The following is a 21,520-nucleotide window of genomic DNA, read 5'->3' as shown; positions in this document are numbered from 1 at the left end:
CCATTGTTTGATGGCAGGTTTTCTCAGCTATGTACAGTAAGGCTTCTGTCGCCTACTGAGTCTTCAGTATTTATTACACTCAGGAACCTTTTTGTTGTTGTTATGTTTTGTTTGTGGAGACTTTTAAAGGTAGATTGCCTGTCTAACCTTGCAGCGTTTTTGATTAAGTTTAATTTGCTATGCATTACAGACTAAATTTGCTGGTCTTTTTGAACTGAGCTCTGTTATTTGTAGTTGGGGCCTATTTTTGATGCCTTCAGTTCTTCCTGGGCATGAAAACTCTTTTTGTACATTTGTTGAATCTATTTCCATGCTGAGCTTTTTATATACCACACAATGACTCTTTGCAGTTGAACATTGTAGTTTGGCCTTATTTTTAACTTTAAAAAGACAGCAGGAACTTGTCTTTTATTAAACATTTGTAGATATTATAACATTTATTTTATCTCCCTGTAAGTAGATTTTTAAATATGGTTTTTCCTTTTCAAAATAAATTTTTTCCTGTATTTACATTTATATAATGGATACTGTTCACCACATACTAGCCATGTGTAAAATATGTGGAGAAATAAAAATGCTTTTTTTTTAAATAGAAAATAATTTAGATTTTTACTATTCTTTAATTGGTTAAAAAATTTTTAAGGAAAGTATTCGTAGTAGGAAAATTTAAAATTGTGGTTCTGAAGTTCTGTCACTTCTGATTTTGCTTCTATCCTTCAATCCCTTGTTCTTTGCCATCTGCCATTCGCCATTCCCCAACTTGCTATGATCTTTTAAATCAGTTTACTATTAAAAGTCTGTGAACTCAGCTTTTGAAGCTATAACATTTAGGATCTCCCCCTGTCCCCTGTATGTTATTGTAAAAGCAGTTTAAACTTGATTTTGTGTTTAAAGAATTTTTGTATGAAAAGTTTTCTCAGTTGAATCAGGACCACAGTCTCTGAGGATTATTGGTGATGTGAGTAGTCTGTGACTGAACATGAACGCTGTTCAGGGTGTCCAGCGGTGAGTTTCCGGCTCTCAGTCACAAACGGAGGGCATTCTTTAAAAGATCAAACGAATTGGACACTGGGAGGGTTTTAATGATGCCAGTTAACATCAGAGGAGTTTGGCTCAGTGGTTGCAAATTGTGCTCATCTGAATAAATGCCATTGAGCTGGAAATAATGACATGACTAAAATGATGCTAATTGTGTACCATTCTGCCATTCCAGTGAATAAAATATATTTGTTTAAGCTTATACAAGGAGTAGATTTTTCTTTGGGGGGGCGGTAAATGAGGACACGGTGTAGAGACAGACAATCGCTGAAGGAGGGCAGTAGAATAAATGACATTAATGTTTTGAAAGGCTTTTGGATTTTGCGATCTGAGTAAAAGTCTTGTTTTGATATCGTCAAAGAAATTTATAGTTCTATTTAAGAAAGCATTTTATTCAGCATATGCCCTCAAGTGACCTAGAATCATAGTTTAATAAAAAAATCACATTCTTAGTTAGGGGCGCTGCTTAAACTCATTTCTGTGCTATATAAATATTTCCAAAGAATGGATGTATCTTACCTTCTTCCTGCCTAGGATAAAGGAAAACTAAGAGGCTCATTTCTATGAAAACCAGTGATTCCTGATTGCAGTTAACCTTGATTAGATGATGAAAATCACATTTATTGCATTTAGTGAAAGGCCATTAACTTGCTTAAGAAATATTTGGAATTAAAAGAGTGAGACTTCAATAAGTCTCTCCATAGGCATGGAATTTCTCAGACTGCTTTAATAGCATGTGCACAAACCCAGAAGTAGTATTTAAAGGAGGTAATAAATGGCATTTTCTTTTAAAACTTATTTATTTATTTTTTAAATCTGAGAGACTTCTCAGAGTTAACAGAAAAAAAGGATTTATCATATTAGTTGATGTCATTCTGAAGTCTTTTTTTTAATGTTTTGAGTGTATGCTAGTTATCTTTTGTGATTTAGATGACTTCATACCATATAAGCCTTGCCCACACTCTTTTTTTTTTTTTTTTGTTAAATAAAGCTTCATTAAAAGTCTCACAATAGCATGGTGGAATGTATTATGCCTTAGGTTCTAAATTCAGCAATGAGTAAAATGTTCTCTGGGGCACTATTCTTTTTGCTTCAGAGCCATGACACATTGCTTCTACTTATGTAAATTGTCATTTGAGCAATTTGCTTGCTGAAACAATTGACAGGGTCCTATGACTTTGATCTGAAATGGTAGAATTACAGGTCAAACAAAAGGATGTCATTGACCCTGTTTCATTTATGTAACACTTATAATTTCAATTGGAATATGTTTCCTTCTCTTTCACTTGTTTATCTCAGCTCCTCTATCCATGTTATGGATTTTATAGGAAAATGAATGGCAATGATGTTTTAGTGTATACAGTAGGGTCTCCAAAGTTTTGGGATAGCTAAGTCTACTGAATCGGAACCTGTAGAGATGAAGCCTCGACTCTATTTAAATGTGTCCCACAGTGACTTGATTGTTCAATAGTGAAATTTGGTATCACTGCCCAGAGCAACAGTCCCTGAAGTGGTTTGTATAAAGCTTGTCCTGAGGTATGAGAAAAATTGTGATATTTCTTATTTACCTTTGATTTTAAAAAGAGAAGAATTCAGATTTATTAATATTTGTATACAGATTATGGATTCCTTAACTGCACATGCAGAGCATTATATGTCACCTGTAGTAGCCAGGCATCTGAAGGAAGAGAGAAGTAGCAGTTCCACAAGAAAGACTGGTTGTAGTACCATCTCTCTTTTGTTAGATATGACAATCCATTGTGGTCTGTGAGATAAGTGAATATATAAGGTAAATATCAATCATTTTATTAGCTATGCTGAAGCCAGAAATGGATTTTTGTTAGATTTATCTGAGGCACAGTAAACCTTTATTTTATGGAGTTTCTTCATTTTCACCATTTAATCTAAGTACAACTATGCACAAATTATTTGCCTTTTTTGTTTGTTTGTTTTGCACCATGTAAAAACAACTCTTTTTCCTGACAAGTGTGACTTTGAAAAAAAAATCAGCTTTATTGATATATGAGTTACATGTTATAAAATTCATTCTTTTAAATGTATAATTTGGTGTTTTTAAATATATCACAAAGTTTTGCATCAGTCACCACTATCAAACTATAGAACATTTTCTTTATTCCTGAGGTAGGTTGAGTAATGGCTTCTAAAAATATTCAGTTCTTCAACTGAGAAACCTGCAAATGTTACTCTATAGGACAAAGGGGTCCTTGAAGATGTGATTCAGTTAAGAATCTGAAGCTAAATATTCTGGGTTATCTGGGTGGTACCTAAATGTAATAAGAAGTGGCCCCTATAAGATGTTTGACTACAGAAGAGGAGGAAGAGGGTGTGACTGCTGAAACGGGGGGGGGGGGGGGGCGGGGGGGGGAGAAAAAAGGTGATGTATGTGAAGATGGCATCATAAACTAAGGAACAAAGGTGGCTTCCAAAGGGTGAGGAGATGGGTTTTACTCTGGAGCCACAACAACTTGTTTGATTACAGTCTCATGAAATTCACCTCAGCCTTCAGGCTTCTAAAACTGCAAGAGAATGAATTTGTGTTGTTTTAAACCTACCACTGAGCTACATCTGCAGGCCTTTAGTTTTTATTTTGAGACAGGGTCTCACTAAAGCTTAGGGCCTCCCTGAATTGCTGAGGTTGGCCTTGAACTTGTGATTCTCCTGCTTCAGCTTCTCAAGCTGCTGGGATTATAGGTGGGTGCTACTGCACCTGGCTTATGATCATTTGTTGCAATAGCTGTATAAAATTAATACAAAAAAAACCTCACATTCGTGAGCAGGCACTAGAATTTCCCTCTTCCCACAGTCCCTGACAACTACTTTCTGTCTCTACGGATTTGCCTATTCTGAACTTTTCATGTAAGCGGAATTTTATAATATATAATCTTTTGTATCTGACCTCTTTTATGTAGCATAATATTGTCAAGGTTCATTAGAACTTATTTTTTTAAGTGGCTGAATAATATTCCATTTTATGGCTATATCACATTTTATCTGAGTTAATCACTTAACGGACATTTGGGTTGTTTCTATGTTTGTGTTATTATTGATAATGCTGCTATTGAATATTTGTGTATAGGTGTTTGTGTAGACACATCTCTGTGCTTTTTTTAGGAATATCCCTGGGAATGGGCTTCCTATATCATATAATTATTGCTCGTTTATGTCTTTGAGGAACTATCAAATGGTTTTTCGATGTTGTTGCACCATTTTGGATTCTTATAGGGAATGTATGAGACATTTCTCCTCATTCTCAATAACATATTTTGTTACAGCTGTCCTGTCAGATACGATGTAGTGGTCTTGGTTTTGCTTTTCCCTAGTGACTTTTGTGGTGGGCCATAATTTCATGTGTGTATTGGAAGATTATATTTATATACAGTATCTTGTACTGAGATTAATATTGTCCCTAAAATATATTTGTACCACATGGAGGTTCAAAGATCATTTAATGATGTTTTGCATTTTCCTTTTATTAAAGATAGTTGTTTCAAATTTTCTTACTTTAATATTTTTCCCCATATTTTATGTTTACAACATATAAAAATGTATACATACATGCTGGTGTGCCAAAAAGTTTTTACTAGTAGTGGTGCCACTTGATAAATAAAAAGAATTGAAAAAGAATGGCTTCATGCTGGAAAGACAGTATGTAGCCCTGGAAAACTTAAGAACCACTTAGCGTTGGTGAGGGTAGAATCTTCAGTTGCAGAGAAGTATTAAAGAGATCCTGAGTTGTAAATGAAGCCAGCGTTGGGCCAAGTAAGAGACCCTGCTTTCTAAGCCAACCAACCCAGTTTCTTCAAAAGTTAATCACTGAGTTACCAGATAACCTGGAAAATTCATTCCTGGGGATGTACCCATGAGACATTAAAACATGTCCACACAAAAATCTGTACACAAATATTCATAGCAGCGTAATTCATCATCACCTAAAGTAGTAATAAGCCACATACCCATCAAACCAAATGACAGTTTTAATTTATAGTTTTTGATTCATGTTTACTCATTAAATTCAATTTGTATGAATTGTTAGATATTAGAGATACAGTGATGTAAAGGGCAGATGTAGTTTTTACTCCGGAAACTTCTGGTCTTATTCGAGGGCCCTGAATAAACGGCCCTTTTGCAATTCAGATACTTATTTATTATTTGTAATTGTGAAAAATTATACAAAGCAAGAATAACAAGTTGCTTTAGAAATTTAGAGGGTTTATACTAATCTAAGAATGTCATTAAAATTCTTATTGTTAGTAATTGCATTTCCTGGATGTTAAATTAGTAATGACGTTAACACGGAGGATTTATTGAGTGATTGGTGTTTCTCCTTTGTGAAACTTCCTCATCTTTTATGTTTGTGTCCTTCCCTCTTGGCCTTGTGGCCTCCCTTTATATTTGAGCATCATGACACTTACTATAAATGTTTGTTTCCATGTGTGTGACCTGTGAGCTACTTTGAGGGCATAATCTCTTCTCTATTTCTGGTCCTGGCTCTTAATAGAGGGCTTGGCTTACTATAAAATTTCAATGACTTCTTGTTTGTGTAACATGTTGAATTGCCCATGAAAGCCCTGATTTCACATTTTCTGTCCCACTGTCTCAATAAATTTATGTTTTTTAGAATATGCATATTGATTTTTAACATATTTTATCATATAGCATGATTATTAAAAAAATCAGAAAATATGTTAATAAAATTAGAAAAAAAGTTGTTCATAATATCATTATACAGAGATATTCTTAATAATTTGCCATATGTAATTTTGTAACCTTTTCTGTATTAATATTATTAATTAATGTTTGTATATCTATAGAAATTTTCAAAGGTAAGATTTTACCAACTATATTTAGTATACTTTTCTTCTTAGTGTACTATGTACATCTTTTCCTGGTGATATGAATATAAATATTTTTAATAGGCTATATGATTTGTTACTTTACATTGTACATATTGTCCTTTTACTAAGTCTAAGATTGTTGGATATTTTGTTTCCAATTTTTTATTATCCTTTATAATGCAATCAGTGATTATCCTTAGAGTTAAACCTTAACACTTATCTCTAATATTTGCTTATAATAAATTTTTAGTAGTGGAGTTTCTGTTTCATATAATGATAGTGATCATCCATAAAGCTTTCACCCATGTGAACTTCTACCTGCGTTATAGGGAGCTGCTGCTTTCCCTTTATACTCTTCTATATAGGATGTAATTTTTTTGTATGTGTCTTGATATTTGTAATTTAGTTGATCATTTCAACTAAATTACTGATCCTTTCAGTTATGTACTATGTGAGAGCCTTGTGCAAAAGCTGACAAAATTAGGCAGTACTGATGACTTGGTTAGATTTACCTGAGGATAAGCTTTATGTTGCATTAACATAAATGAGAAAATAGAAGGAAATCTTAAGCTTTTATTATTATTATTTTTGCAATAGAAATTTATGCTTATTTTCTTCTGGTAAAGGGGCTGGGAGTTGGGAGAAAGGAGACTTCAGAACTCCTGCCCCAGTCTCCCAAGTAGCTAGGATTATAGGCGTGTACCAAAGAAACCACCTTATACTTGGATTTCTGCAGGTTAAAAGTCAGAAACTGCTTTGGAGACATGTATGCTCTTTATTCCTGTGATAGATTTCTGCCCAGTCTTGCCTTTTTCCTACCCTGGAGGTTAGGCTGAATAGAGTCAAAGGAAACTTACAGATCTCTTTTATTTCCCTTTCTTAAAGCTTAAAACCAGAGCCAACCTAGGTGGGAGGAGCCAATATCTGGTGCTTCTCATTTCCTTTTGCTGGCCTTGTTAACTTCAAACCCAAACTCTTGTAGCAGCTAAATGTTCATTACATAAAAGTGTGGATAAAAGCATAAAGGTGGAAAGAGAGCTTTTAAAATCTCCATACTTCACTTGGCCCGGGTGCTTTTCCAAATGATGATATATATGGGAGCTTCATGGTAGATGCAGCTGGCACTGTTGGATGAATCAGGTGTTCAGTGAACACACTAGATCTCAAAGCTCCTCAGGCTGTAGGCGAGGTGTTGATTAATGTAACAAGGCCAGTTACAGTCATCAAAGTTGAACTATGATGAGTGCAGCCAGCCCAATGCTGTCTTTGGAAATTTACCTAAAACAGAGTTTAAAACAAAATGTAATCTTAATATTAATGCCGAGAGCAAATACTTAAGTGCTTACCCATTGCCAAGAACTCTAATAAGCCTTTTTACAAGCATCTTCATAGTCACCTTATGGGGTTAATATTAATTTCATTTTTCAGATGAAGAAAAAGAAAGCACAGGCAAGGGTTGAACCTAGATTTCTCTGATGTCAAAACATTTGTTCCCCTGGGTCATGCTGAATCCAAGCATTTTTGTTGTTGTTGTTTGTAAAGAACTTCATTGAGATAAAATACATATCTAATAAAGTTTACCCTTTTAAAGCATACATATAATTCAATGGTTTTTGGTATATCCACAGAGCTGTTCAAACATCACCACCATTAAGTTTGGAATATTTTCATCATTTCCCAAAACCAACTTGGTACCCGTTAGCTGTTGGCTTCCAGTGCCTCCATCTCTGCCTGTCCTCCCTTCCTTCCAAGCACAACCAATAATCTACTTCCTGTCTCTATAGATTTGCTTGATTGGGACATTTCATAGGCTTCTCTCACATTACACATTTTTAGTATTCATGCATGTTGTAGTATTTATACTTTCTGATACCACTATTTATTATATTTTTTGTAACCTTACAAGAAACTCTTCTAGAACATATACTTAATGTTTTTTATTTTTGTTCAGTACTTTCCCTGGTGTATGTTTATGGATCATGTAGTTACCACCAGACATATATTTAATTGATGTGACAGGAACACTTATTGTTATGCTTTGTTTTGGGGAAGGAGAGATAGTAATCATGTCTAATCAATAGGATGGTATAAAATATCCTTGAAATTATGTTAAGTTTTTCATGTATAGTAAAAGAGATTTGGCTCTGTTTTGTAAAATAAGAATAGCTATAGTAAACTTTCAAATTTCTCTGTAAGATGAAATTTAAGTAGGTGGCTAGGAAAAAACAACCCATAAATGTCAGTTCTTAGGAAATAAAGAATGATCACTTTGCCAATTGCCATTTTAAAATATGGTCATTTTAGATGTCAGATGAAAATAAAGCATTATTTAAGGTATGGAGAAATAGAGAAATAAAACTTAGTTATAGAAAAATAATCAAGGAACAAAGTAATAAAATGAGTATATATTTCCTTCAAAGTATGACTCAAATATTCTATATGTATTGTAGGAAAGTGAGAAATTATGGGAGACTACTCCTAGGTATAAAATTGGCATATTACATAGTGACATAGCCACATTGATGTTTCTAGCAGCACAATTTACAATAGGAAAGCTATGGCACCAACCCAGGTGCCCTTTAACAGATTGAATGGATAAAAAAAATGTGGTTATTATTATACACAGTAGAGACATAAAGAAGGATGACATTATGAAATTTGCTGGTAAATGGAAAGATCTGGAGACTATTGTGTTAAGTGAAATTAGCCAGTCCCCAAAAAGTCAAAGGTTGAATGTTTTCTCTGATATGTGGAAGTGAATCCAAAATGGTGACGGGGGAGTGGCAGGGAGGGGAGGGGATTAAAAATGGAAAGGAAAAAAGGGAGATGGAATTTTATCAAAATAGAGGCAAGATCTGTAGAGTAGACAAAGGGGATTGAAGAGGAGGAAGAAGGGACAGGAAAAGGGAAGAATAATGGAATAAATCTGACTGAACTCTCATCTGTACATGCATGGATGTGGCACGGTGGGTCCCAGCATCAGGTGTATCCATGGGACATTAATTAAAAAACAAACAATAAGAGAAAAAACCCAGTAAACTGTAAGTGGATTGAAGGAAACCCATGGAGTGGAGGGAAGGGAGCAGGAAATCCGTGTTGGGTGGAAAGTGCTGGGAACTGAATTGGAGCAGGTTGGGTTCCATACCTTTGTGATAATATTGGGGTATGTCCTGATGTTTGTATATAACTAAAAAGAATTTAAAAAGTGATAAAAAATTATGGAAGACTAAAAGGAGATTAAAAATCAGATACAAACCACCAAGATAACCATCATGTGTACAATAAAGAAAAAGGGATAAGATTATTATATATAGTATTTCGTAACCTAGTTTTTCAGCCAGCAGTTTATTGGGGCACCACGTTGTGTTGATAATCCATTTTTGGCATCTCATTGTATGAGCACATGAGTGTAATATAGTGAATGAATTTTCTCTTGTGGAATGTCCATTTCCAATGCAAATGGACAATTGGGTTTGAGTTGGGGAAAAGGAAGCATTGCCTTCCTATTCTCTTAATGTTTTTTTTTTTTTTAAATAGAACAGTTGAAACAAAAGGTGGCTTGTTTTGTGTGTATTTTGGATGGAAAAACAAAGAAGAATTTCAATTAATGGCAAAGTCAATGCTCTTGTTTCCAATTTTCTTCCCTTCTTTTAAGTAAAAAGAGCTATGAAAAGCTTTGGTTATGAGCAGCTCCCTCCTTTCCAGGACTCCAGGACACCTCTGCTTCCTTGGTTCTTCTGCTTTGTTTAGGTTTTTCCAAAATAGTCACTTGCAATGCAGACTTCAGAGAATAATTTAGGATGACATTAATAGCTCATTGAAACTTGTGGGATTTTTAACATACAACTTTAATTTTCAACTCTTTAGTATTTGCTTCAGAGTGGTTTGAATTTGCTATGCTCTCAAGAAATGTGGGTCCAAGCAATCAGTGTCTGTAATTTGCACTGAACAATTCATCATATCAGTGGTTTCCAAACTGGAGGACTGGAGGCATTTGAAGATTTTCCAAGGGATAAGCAGCTGTGGTTAGTTTGAGCCAACTAGACCTTTAATTTCATTCTGCACTCTTCAGTAACACTTATCTGCCTGAGATCACACTGTTTCTCCTTTCTCAACTCTCCTTTCATAATTGCCTCCTTTCTACTTTATAAGAGGAAGACACAGCTCTACTCATGGCACATCTTTCTTAGTTTATTGCTCTAAGGTGTAAAACTTCCAGAGTATCAAACAATGGGACAATTCAAAATAACAGGAAGGATTTTTCCTTTCTTTTTGTAGTACTGGGTATTGAATCCAGGGTCTCATCTATGCTAGTTAAGGGATCTTCTAGTGAGCTAATTCTCCTGCCCTGGAGAAGCATTTTAAAATCAAATACCATCTCTCTCTTCCCCTCAAAACCATTGTCATTTCTGATTTTTTTTAACCATTTGTGTTTAGTGATTACTTAATAACATTTGGAATATGCTTATATTTTGATTAATTGTTTTAGTAATTATAACAATAATGCAACTCAAATTTTAAAAACTGAGTCTCATGGTCTAAGGAAATAAAATACATTTATAAACATTATTTTTTGTTGTAGAGGCATACAGCAGGGGATCAATAGCAGACTTTCAACCACAATAATATATTTGGATAAAACTCTGAGAATGAACTGGAATGGAAATGCAATTTTGAAAGAAAGGATCATTATAATAAAATTTTGAGTGTTAAGACATTTTTCATATATATTTTATAAAATGGATAATGGTAGACATAAAATTGCTATGGCATTTTATCTAGTTATGTAAACTTAGTGGAGTGTTTCAGTAGTTTTGTTCTAAATTGGCAATGTTTTACTCTTTGTTAGAAGACAAGTCTATGGGTACCCTTAGACTTACAATTTTGGATGCTAACTTCTATAATTTTTCAAAACTCTTCAAGGAATTGCAAAAATCATTCCTGCCTGCCATGCATTATGTTGTGAACATCACTTTCTTTCATCATATTTGATTAAATTGGTAAAATTGGAAAAGAAATAGATGTAAGCATGTCTAGTGCATAATCACTCTTCAATATGATCCCCTCCAGGAATTCCTTTTTCATGCTTGCTCTCTTCTTTACCAAGTACTTTTTCTTTCTGTATCTACCTTATAACTTTGGCAATTTCTCTCAGTCCAAGGTTTTGTAATGCATGGTTACACATCACTATAACCTGGTGAGCTCCTTAAGGTAAAAGGCATGTTTTACAATCTTTTTTTTTTTTTTTTCCTCCAAGGGCACAGCTTAGAACCTTGTCCATTGCAGTTGTTCACATTTCTTGAACTGAACAAACAAATTAATAAATCTGAGACCTTTGAAAGTAGGACTGAGTAGATATTTTTAAGTTTTTTTACTTCTCAGGGTTTATGTCATCTGGCTTCAGTGAAAACTTTTCCATTGAGTGTTCAGTCTGCATTAATAATTTCAAAAGTTAGTACCTTGAGGGCTGGGGTTGTAGCTCAGTGTTAGGACGCTTGCCTAGCATGTGGGAGGCACTGGGTTTGATTTTCAGCACCACACATTACAAAAAATAAATAAAGGTATAAAAAATTATCACCTTGAAATAATGTCTAAAACTATCAGTTTGTTTGAAAGTATTATTTAGTTGTGTTTACGTAGTAAACATTTTTAAATCTTTACTGTTAAAAAAAGGGTTAGAAAATATGATATCCCTGTTTCTAAAACTAAATGTTAGCATATGTGTGCAGACATCATCATTATGCCTCTCTCAAGTGGAAGGCAGTATGGAAGGTGAACTTTGGAATTCATTCAGTTTGACTATTATGGGGCAATGCATCAGAATCCTTGATATTGGAACTATTCCAGTAAAATCCAGGGCTTATTGTTGTCTCACTTCTAATTTCCTCCCTGTTTTGAATTTCTGAGTTAAATTCACCAGTAAAGTTTAATATCTTGTAACTCAAAGTATGGTTTTCTAATCAGCAGCTTCTATGTCACCTGAGAACTTGTTGCAAATTAAGAATCTTAGTCTCTGCTCCACAGGCACTGAATCAGAATCCATGTTAAAACTAGATCTTTTCCCCACAGGAGATTCATATGTACATTAAAGTTAAGGAAGCACTGGTGTAATATAATTGCTAAATTGGATCTAGTTACCAAACACATATTCTGGATCCAGGGGTCGGTGAAAGTAAGGATGTAAGTAAACTTTTATTAGAAAATGGACATGCCCATTCGTTTATTGTCTGTGGCTGTTTTCATGCTACAATGGCAGAGTTTAGTAGTTGTGATGGAGACTAGGCGGCCCTCCAAGTCTAAAATATTAACTCTGCCCTGACAGAAACAGGGATGAGCCCTGTGTTAGATTCTAGTGTGCCAATTAATGCCAGTCATTCATTCAACATATTTTTTTCCTGTGGGAAGTGCCTTCTGTGTTGAGTACTTTCTCTTGATTTCTATTACTGAAAAACAAAATAATTCCTAAAAAGATTAAAAAAAAAAAAAAAAAAGCCTGCTGAATTTACCTATCCCCGCTGTTGAATTTGTAGATTACAGGTTTTTTCCTTTAGTTTTGATTGTTCTTAAGGAGGAGCTTGTTTGCTTTGGTGAGATGGGGACAGGTATATTTCCTTCTTGTTATTAGGAGACTGTAGGTAGATCTGTGTCAGTCAGGCCTGGAAGCCTGAACTTGCTATTGTTATCCCCAGATCTATGCACAAGTACAGGGTGGGAGATGGGGGCAAGAAGAATGATCTTCATTGGACATCTAGTCAAGTTAAGTTTCAGTAACTGTCAACATTGGTTACTACTCTGTAGCTAAAAATTGCTTCCTAAAGTCTTTTTATACCTCTGACGTGATTGCTTAAGTCATCAATTATTTTTTATGTTCGTGATATTAATTTTTCAATTTTAAATGGCAATAAACTATGTTTCTCAGTATTTCTATAGTATTCTCATGATATATGTTTTGCACTTTTTAAAATTTAGATGGATAATAATTCAATCTTATTGCTGGTAGATACCGGATTTGTTTTGCTTTTTAATTTTCAATCTGCTGAACAACTTTCCAGTAGTTTGGGTTTTTGAGTCTTAAATTATGTTATTTGAGTTCCTGTTATTTTCCTTTATCACCTTGGAGTATAACCTCCATTTATGGGGAAAGAGATACCCACCTCCAATCATCTGGTTATCTGAGGGGAATAAAGCTCTAATCAATTCTTGCCAGAGAATATTTTTTTACACATTCTTGCTGCAGATTTGCTAGCCCATACCAGAGGAATGTCCACCAAGAAATAGATAATTAATCTATTTAATTTTAATTAATAGATAATTAATAGGCTCTAGCAAAAGGAAAAAGTGAATGTCCCTGTAGGGAACTCTTCATGTCATTCTTTCTGCTCCTGCAGAGAAATCAATGGAGTTTGCTTTGGAAGCTATTGTTCCTCTCAGGGAGGTATCTTAAGGAACCTGGAGCTACTCACTTGGGGGAATAAAAAAGAAACCTAGTATTCCAGGTCATTGAGTAGTGGGTCCCCCAGGTGCCTTGATAGTTTAAATCAATCTGTTTAATGAATATCTCTGTCTCTTCTCAGATATTAGAATTGTAAGTATGTACTGCAAAGTGCCAATAGTTTCTCAGAAATACAGAATGTTGTAAGGAGTCTGTTCTTTTGGAGGTGCCATGTGATGTTAGTGGTTGTTAATATCAGAGTAGTGTTACCACAAGAACAAATAATTTTGATTCACTAAGCTATAGTTGGGTGTTCAGATATATGCTTCATGTTTGCATGAACTGGACTAAAGTTGAACAACTATAATAGAAAATCATTAGGATTATAGTCCTTTAGATTATGAGGGACTTAACCAAAGGCAACTCAATTATTTATACCATTTATTTTTTTCCCCCACAACACTGTCTTCATAATAAACTAGTCTCAGACATAAAAGACTGTGAAATTGCCTAAACAAACCTGTGCTAGTCATTTTTTTAAATACTTACAACCTTTAACCCCATTTATTAGGATAAGAAAGAATGTTATTTTTCCCATTGTTTCTGCTCCATTGATTGTGTCTCTTTAAACTTCCTCTTGTCCCCCGTTATTGTATGAATTGTGTTTGCCGAATTAGCTTGAGAGGGCTTCACTGTGTGATGATGCCTTGAGTTCTTTAATTGTGGAGGGAGATTCTTTTACCTTCATTAAGAGAGGGGCAAATAAGGTAATTTTCATAGCCTAAAGGTTTTTTTTTTTTTTTTTTTTTTTTTTTTTATAAAGCTTTCCTTCTGTTGGAGTAAAGAATCAGGACAAAGAGAGTAGACTGTTCTCAGGAATTTCTAGAAATAGCTTTTGAAAGTAAAATTAGGAGATAGCTATCTGCTCCTCTGTGTAGGAACAAAGTCATTTTCACAGCACAGGAATTGGAAGCAAAGGCTCTGATTCTTCTGGGATTTCTTATTTTTTCCATTGGTTATAACAGCAATAACTATTTTTTTCAGTGTATAAAGCACATTTGCATACAATCATCTCAATATGTCCTTTATTGTTAACCTTGTGCTATACATTAATACAGGTGTTACTAGTGTTATTTCCATTTTGCAGCTGGGGAAAAGACTAAGGGAGATTAATGATGTTGCCATAGCCATGCAGTTAAATAGGAGGCCTGGGGTTTTTGACTCTAGTCATATGCTCTGCCCAGTACATCACACTGAGTAGGGTCTCCTTAATCTGTACTGTGTTTTGCTAAAGACTCTTGTGGAGGAGTAATGTGAAAAATATGCATAATGTAAACACTTGGAATGGGATGAGTCTCTCCAAAATTGAACAAACTGAATTACTGAGTTATTTGTACATGGAGATTAATATGTGTGTGTGATTTCTAGGTATTCCTCATTTTGGGTATTTATTGTTTGTTTTGCTTTTTTTTAAAATTGGTTTTATTTTTTAAATACATGACAGCGGAATGCATCACAATTCTTATTACACATATAGAACAAAATTTTTCATATCTCTGTGTATATATAAAGAAAGTTCACACCAATTCATGTCTTCATACATGTACTTTGGATAATGATGTGTTTTGTTTTGTTGAATGGTGGATTTTGCATCATAGGCTGACAGTTTCCTCAGCACATTTAAGATTTTTTTTTGCATGGTTTTCTGATGTTGTTTATTTTGAAAAGTGTGTTGTTATTCTCAATTATTTTTTGATAGTTTGTATTTTTTGCTTTTTAACTTTTTGAGACTGTCTATTTTCAGTGTTTAACAATCATAGCATAATGTATTTAATAAAAAGAAACTTTAAAAAATCTTACTTAGGACTTTAGTTAGAGATTTAGTTAGAGATTAATTATGGAAATTCTTAGCCATTATTTCTTTGGTGCTTCACCCCCGTCCCATTACTTTTTTAACCTTTCATTTTGTAATAAATACACCAGAAAGTTAAAAAAAAATACAAAAAAAGTGTATAAACTGAGTGGAATATTATGCAGAAATAAAAAGTATTGATATACGCTACAACAGCATAGATGAACCTGGAGAACAGTACGCTAGGAGAAAGGAGTTATTACAGAAGACCACGTATCATATGATTCCATTTATAGGAAAGGTTTAGATTGGGCAAATTTATGGAAACCTACAGTATGTTTCTGGTTGCCTAGGCCTGGAAGAGCTGGGGGCCAGGGGCAAAATGGAGAGTAATGAACAGGCTTTTGTTGTTATTGTTTTTATGGGAGTAAGGAAAATGTTTTAAAATCGACTGTGATAGTTGTATAACTTTGGGTATTCTAAAATTCATTGGATTGTACACTTTATCTTTGTTTTTTCTTTTCAACTCAACTGTATAGTAACATTTTCTATTTTTTCAGTCATTTTGCATGTTCTATGCCATATTTCTGGAATAAGAAGTCAATCTGCTTTTTGATTATAGGCTAGACATGAGCAGTAGATTCTGAATAAGCCAGTATAAGCAAGACTAATCTGATGTGGTTTGATAGAGGACTAGATCTACAAGCTTCAAGGAGACTCATAGTGAGATGGTAATGGGTTGAATCCAGGGAGACTTAGGGCCAGATCTCTAAGATCTAGTCAAGGCTAGCTGAGGTTGGATGCTCAGAGGGTCAGAGAAGGCAGTCCCCTGTACCAGAGGCATTCCTGCTCTTACTTTTGTGTGGCAAGTTGGGTTTACAGGTATTCCTTGCAGGTATACCTGACGATGTTTGAGGCCATGCGTATGGCTGGGATTCTGGAGTATTTTTTCACAGTCTAGAGAACCATTTTAGGCATTAGTTTTCAAACTTTGTAGGAAGAAGACATTAAAATTTTTGAAATCCTTGAAAATCTTCTGAGTATGTGCGCTTACCCCTTTTGATGGAAAGGACAGGATTTTCCTTATACTATTTGGCCGGAGATCTTTTTGACCAACCCCACTAAGTGGATTGTAATGTTTGTGACAGTGTGAGGGACACCTCCTTGTGATATCTTGATTTATAGAAATGTTCAAATGACAAAGATATTGTTGACCCACCTTACATCTGAGTTGTAGTCTTTTCTCTTGCCTGTAGGATATTTCTTAGTGAAGTTGCCCATCAACTCCAATTAAACCTGTCTCAAACTGAACTCATTTACTCCATCTCTTGCAAATATGCTCTTCCTTCTGGTTTCCTTCAATTTTTAATGTTGCTACCATTTGTGCAGGTCTCCAGGACCTAGACATCTCAGTTTTCAATTCATTCCCAAAGTTCTTTTCATTTTTTATTAACTACCTCCGATTTCCCATCCGCACTATTCAGACTCGAATTTCAGAGGAAAACTTAACTTAGGAAGTGGGACTTAAACTAGATCTTGAAACAGCACAGGTTGGAATTAGATAGACATTTAAACTAAAGCATAAGCAAGCATAATTAGTGAGTTCATTGATTTTTGGGGGGAGAAAATTTTGGAGATTGTTTATATATTAGAGACTAGTGAGAAATAATAACCAGAGTGAGGGAGCCGGGACAACTGCCTTAGCTTTGGCTGTAAGATGACTATGTGAATCTTTCAAGAGTGGCCTTTCTTTCTGTGTGCTGCTCAACCTGGAAGTCCCTAAAGGTGCCAGTGTTCCAGGTATTCTGCCATCTGCCAACCTTTCCCTACTAGCACTCAGCCTTTTGTGCATTTTGGCTTGGTTTATGTGTTCCCTGTCCTTGTGGTGTGTCTGCGTGATTTCTGTCCATTCCTTCTTCAGGTTCCGTCTCAGAACTCACCCTCTCTCGATGCTATCCCTGGGGAGTCCTACCCAGTGATATTTCTCTCCTCTCTGGATTCCTTTTGAAATTATTTTCTCTTGACGATAGTTCAGACCCAAATCAAGTACCTTTTGGTTTTTCTAATAATTTAGAATCACAGACTTATCTTTTTTTTTTCCAGTAAGTTGGTAAGTTCTTTGAAAGGTTAGCTTGTGTTTTATAATACATTATTCCTCTTAGTGCTGTGATGGATTGGTAGCTTTTCAGAGAAAAAAAAAAATTTCAAACCCTCCTGATTTATGATATCAGAGTTATTTCTTGGTGTTGTTAGGAGACAAATGCGAGTGGTGGGAACACAAGGTTAAGAGAGTGATCCTGTAACTGGCCCCACTTGCTTTATTTTCCAAGAAGCAATTTACCTGCAGCCTTGCCTGGCTTAAGTGGACAGACTATGTCACATTCCTCAGCAAACTACTGTCACTTGCAGGAGAAATGCAGGCATGAAATAATGTCGATAAGAGGAACCTAAGTTACCCTCAAGGTGAGGAGACTTTGTGTGCCTTTTCATAGACCAGATCCCAAAACTCAGGGAGATTAGGATAGTTCCTCCTAATCATAAACTCTGTAAGAATTAATGGCTAAGATTCCAATTCAAGCTGGTCAGCATGGGCTAAAGTGACCTAGAGTTGTCAGGGCAGTGGGGACTTGAGAGTCTGATGTCAGCCTTCTGTCAGTCAAAAGTCAAGAGGTGGACCTGGATGGGACTCTGGAAACGTCTCTGGGATCCCCAGTAAAACTGGAGTGTAGGAAGGACACACTGTCCTCTCCCCTCTCAGTGAATCCACTTTCTTCCTTGAGACTGGCCCCTTTTCCTGTTCCTTGAAACTAATTTCTGTTATTCTAGGTGACATGTTGACATGTCTGATATCTTTCTGACTTGATTGCAAGAATCAGAGTTTGAAGGAGGAGTATCAGTGCCACCTCATTCTTTGGAAGGCCCCAGCTCTGTAACATTGTCAATGTGTCTACTGTCATGACTGCCATTAGTAAATGTTGGTTAAATTCAGATCATGTAGTAGATTCCAAGTTAAAGACCATTGTTTTTTTCCGCCAATTTATAGAAAATAGAAAATAAGAGCAAAATCACTAAATTCATTTTCTGGGAGATACTCTATCTGCTGTCTTTTTCTTTGAGCCTCTTAGTTATCTGTATCTGTTAAGTATATATTATTCATTTATCTTTGACATCTTTTCACTTACTGCCTCTTGTAGTTTTTCTAAATAATTAATTTTTGTAGATGGAGAGAAATTGTATATATTAATTGCAGCTCAAGAGAAGAGATTGAAGTATTTTAGAAAGATTAATCCTGGTTAAACTATCTAATTGATCCATGTTGACACTCTTCCTGCCTGAGTTTTAAAATTTTAATAAAATACCTATTAGTGAAAAAAATCATCTGTTGTAGTTGAAATTGAACTTAAGAAAGTCTTGTATTGTTATTCTAAGTAATATAATTATTCTCCCATCTCTTTTAAAAGCTTGCAAGGTGCTTTGGATTGAGAATGTATGATTTATATATGTTAATATCCCAGTTTTCTGGGTGGTGATGTAATTTCAGTGAGACTGAAAAACTACAGGGCCTATACATACCTGGCTTTAGAATGTGCTAGCATCATCTTACTTGCTTTCATTTTACAGAATGGTTCTTCTGTTGATCTGGAGTGAATTTTGTATGCATGTAGGGTGTGTGTGTATGAGAGAGAAAGGGAGGGAGTGAGAGAAGGATGGTTCTATACTTGGGTAACCAAAACAAAGTAGTCAAAAAGCTGGATTTTTGACACAGGCAGGCTGGATTTTCAACAGCTTATATTACAGTTTTCTTTTGAGAGGTAGTAACTTATTAAATCTTCTAGGAATGTTCTTGTTCTTGTCTCTATATAATAAAATACAGTATTCTTAACTAATGCCTGGATGTGAGTTGGAGTTTTGTTAGATATTGACTTCTTCAATCTGCTTCACAGGTTGTTTGTATTCGCTCTACTTGGAAAGCCCTCTCTCCGAAGTTGAGTTGTGACACAAGACCTCTCATTTTGAAGACTCTGAGTGAACTGTTTTCTCTGGTTCCTTCCTTAACAGTCAATACAGCTGAATATGAGGTATGTCTTCAGCGCAGCTACCTTAGCCTGTTTTTACTTTACAAAGACGTGTGACATAATAATTTTTTTTAGAATGAATTTTTGTAATATTTTCTTGGACAAAAATCCTTTAGTGTTTTTTGTTCTGAGAACATGTTGATACTTTTATGGATCCTTATGAGTAGGAGGATTGCTACCCTTATAATTTTGTGTCTTTATGATTTATTTAGCTAAAGGAGACGGAGATTTTATTATGAGAGTATGGTCAAGACTTTTAAAAGCCACTATGTTAAAAATGATGTTTTTAAAATAATAGAATTCATAAGATCAACAGTTTCAAATCATTTTATTAACATTTTAAGCTCTAAAAAATAATCTAGGAAGACTTTAATAAAGACAAGATAGATTCTTCCAGTTTTGCAGATTACTCAGTGTGATTATAATGAGTTGAAACAGTTGGCAGAAGATTTTTTGCCATAAAATTCATATATTGGTGCTTAGCATTTTCTTCATTATCTCTTCTTGGAAAAGAGTGAAATGAATCAGAATATGGCAAACTATGTTTATACTTCCACTTTTGTACGTCATATTCTCCTTCGTGTTCACCTCTGTTTCTTTTCCTGCCAGGAGCAGCAGTTGATTTTCACTTGGAGTCTTAGTGAGCTTTTATTTTGATCTAGTGCTTCACAGACTTCATAAAGATTCCAATTGTAGTCCTTTGTGTGTTTTAGATCGTGTGACTAGATGGGATTATAGGACACTACCTCTAATAATTCTGATTGCCACCTAATGAATAAAATCAAATCTGTCCTTTTTGAGGTTAAATATCTAGCACAGCACCTGGCATATACTGTGTAATTTCTTTGTACTTGCTGAATAAACAACTGAACCAATCCAGTGTATTTTGAGTTCATTCTTAAGATGTGTAGACTTTTGTTTTAGGGTATTAAAAAAAGAGTCAATCTGTGACTTCTAGAGTTTATAGTCCACCAACAGTCTTTTTTTTTTTTTTTTTTTTAATGGCTACAGTCCATGCTTACTTGCCCTTCTATTGTCACAAAGCCTGCAGGGCTACTGACAAGGAGCTGGGTCTAGAAATGAGGCAGGGCCATGTTGTGTGTGTCTGTTTTCTGTCTTCCAGTGCTGAAATCTCATACCTTTGTGTTGCTTGTTCTTTGAATTTCTTTGATTTTTATTATAGGTCCATTTATGAAGTGGTTTGTGTGTTGGTTTCTTATTTGCTTATCCATAGCTGTGAATTGTCTTTTGGACTAGATTCAGACTTCTCCTCTTTTAATTTATTTCAGAGCTGATATAACGTTAAGGTTGCTCTGTTGTTCAGGCAGACTGCTTTGGGACCTTTTTATTCATTTCTTCCCTCACGGTCAAGGGAGTCAATTCAGTGCCAGTGATCTCCTTGGAGGCAGAAATGGAGAACTGTTGAGCTCTCTCTCCATCCTTCCCTCTATCTTTCCATCCTCTAAGTCCATTCTTCCATCCTTTCTTCCTCTCCTCTCTTTCTGTCTGTTTTTAGATAATTTGTTTTCTTTTAATTGTTTATAACTTGTTTGGATATAAGTCAAAATTGAGTTTAGTTTCTCTAAAGCATTTCTTTATTTTTTCCCATCTATTTTTTATTCTAATTTATTATATATGACAGCAGGATGCATTACAATTCATATTACACATAGAGAGCACAATTTTTCATATCTCTGATTGTATACAAAGTATATTCACACCATTCGTGTCTTCATACATGTACTTAGGGTAATGATGTCCATCTCATTCCACCATCTTTTTTTTTTTTTTTTTTTATCCCCATGCTCCCTCCCTAAAGCATTTCTTAGGTCACTTCTATTCCTGATCACTTCAGTGCCTTGTGTTCACCTAAAATGAAGTCCAACCTGTTTACATCTAGCCAATAAGACAATCTCTCTACACCCTGGCGTCTCTCTATTGTCCTGCACCCTGTGTTCCAGAGAAATGAGGCCACCTGTCATTTTTCTACATACTTCCAAACTTTTTTTCTTTTGTTCATGTTGTTCCCTCTGTCCAGACTTTCTGTGTCATTTCTAATTTTACAGTCTGTTTTAGGAAATAAAGAATGGTTTTCACTCATCCCAATCTTTTAATTTTTTTCTCTAAGCATAAGCCTATTACTTCTAAAGTTCTTTATGTATAGTGTTATAAGAACTTTTTTCTGCTTCAGAGATACATTTACATATATTCTTTTCTGCCTCAGAATTATGAGTCCATGATTCAGTTATAGCATATTTTATGAATT

General features: G+C 34.9%; 1 protein-coding gene across 4 annotated transcripts in view; it reads left to right on the top strand.

The window, feature by feature from the left end:
• The window catches only part of Focad (focadhesin), a 282,028-nt gene that overhangs the window by 146,902 nt on the left and 113,606 nt on the right, over positions 1 to 21,520 (top strand). For all 4 annotated transcript variants that reach the window (XM_076843402.2, XM_076843401.2, XM_077108651.1 and 1 more), the window contains one exon: positions 19,123 to 19,257. In XM_076843402.2, the coding sequence (XP_076699517.2) occupies positions 19,123 to 19,257 (135 nt within the window). The remainder of the gene's footprint in view (positions 1 to 19,122; positions 19,258 to 21,520) is intronic.

The sequence above is a fragment of the Callospermophilus lateralis genome, chromosome 2 (genome assembly GCF_048772815.1).
Source record: "Callospermophilus lateralis isolate mCalLat2 chromosome 2, mCalLat2.hap1, whole genome shotgun sequence".
Taxonomy (NCBI): Eukaryota; Metazoa; Chordata; class Mammalia; order Rodentia; family Sciuridae; genus Callospermophilus; species Callospermophilus lateralis.
The sequence above is the reverse complement of the archived record's forward strand: the minus strand, read 5'-3'. Positions and strand labels throughout refer to the sequence as shown.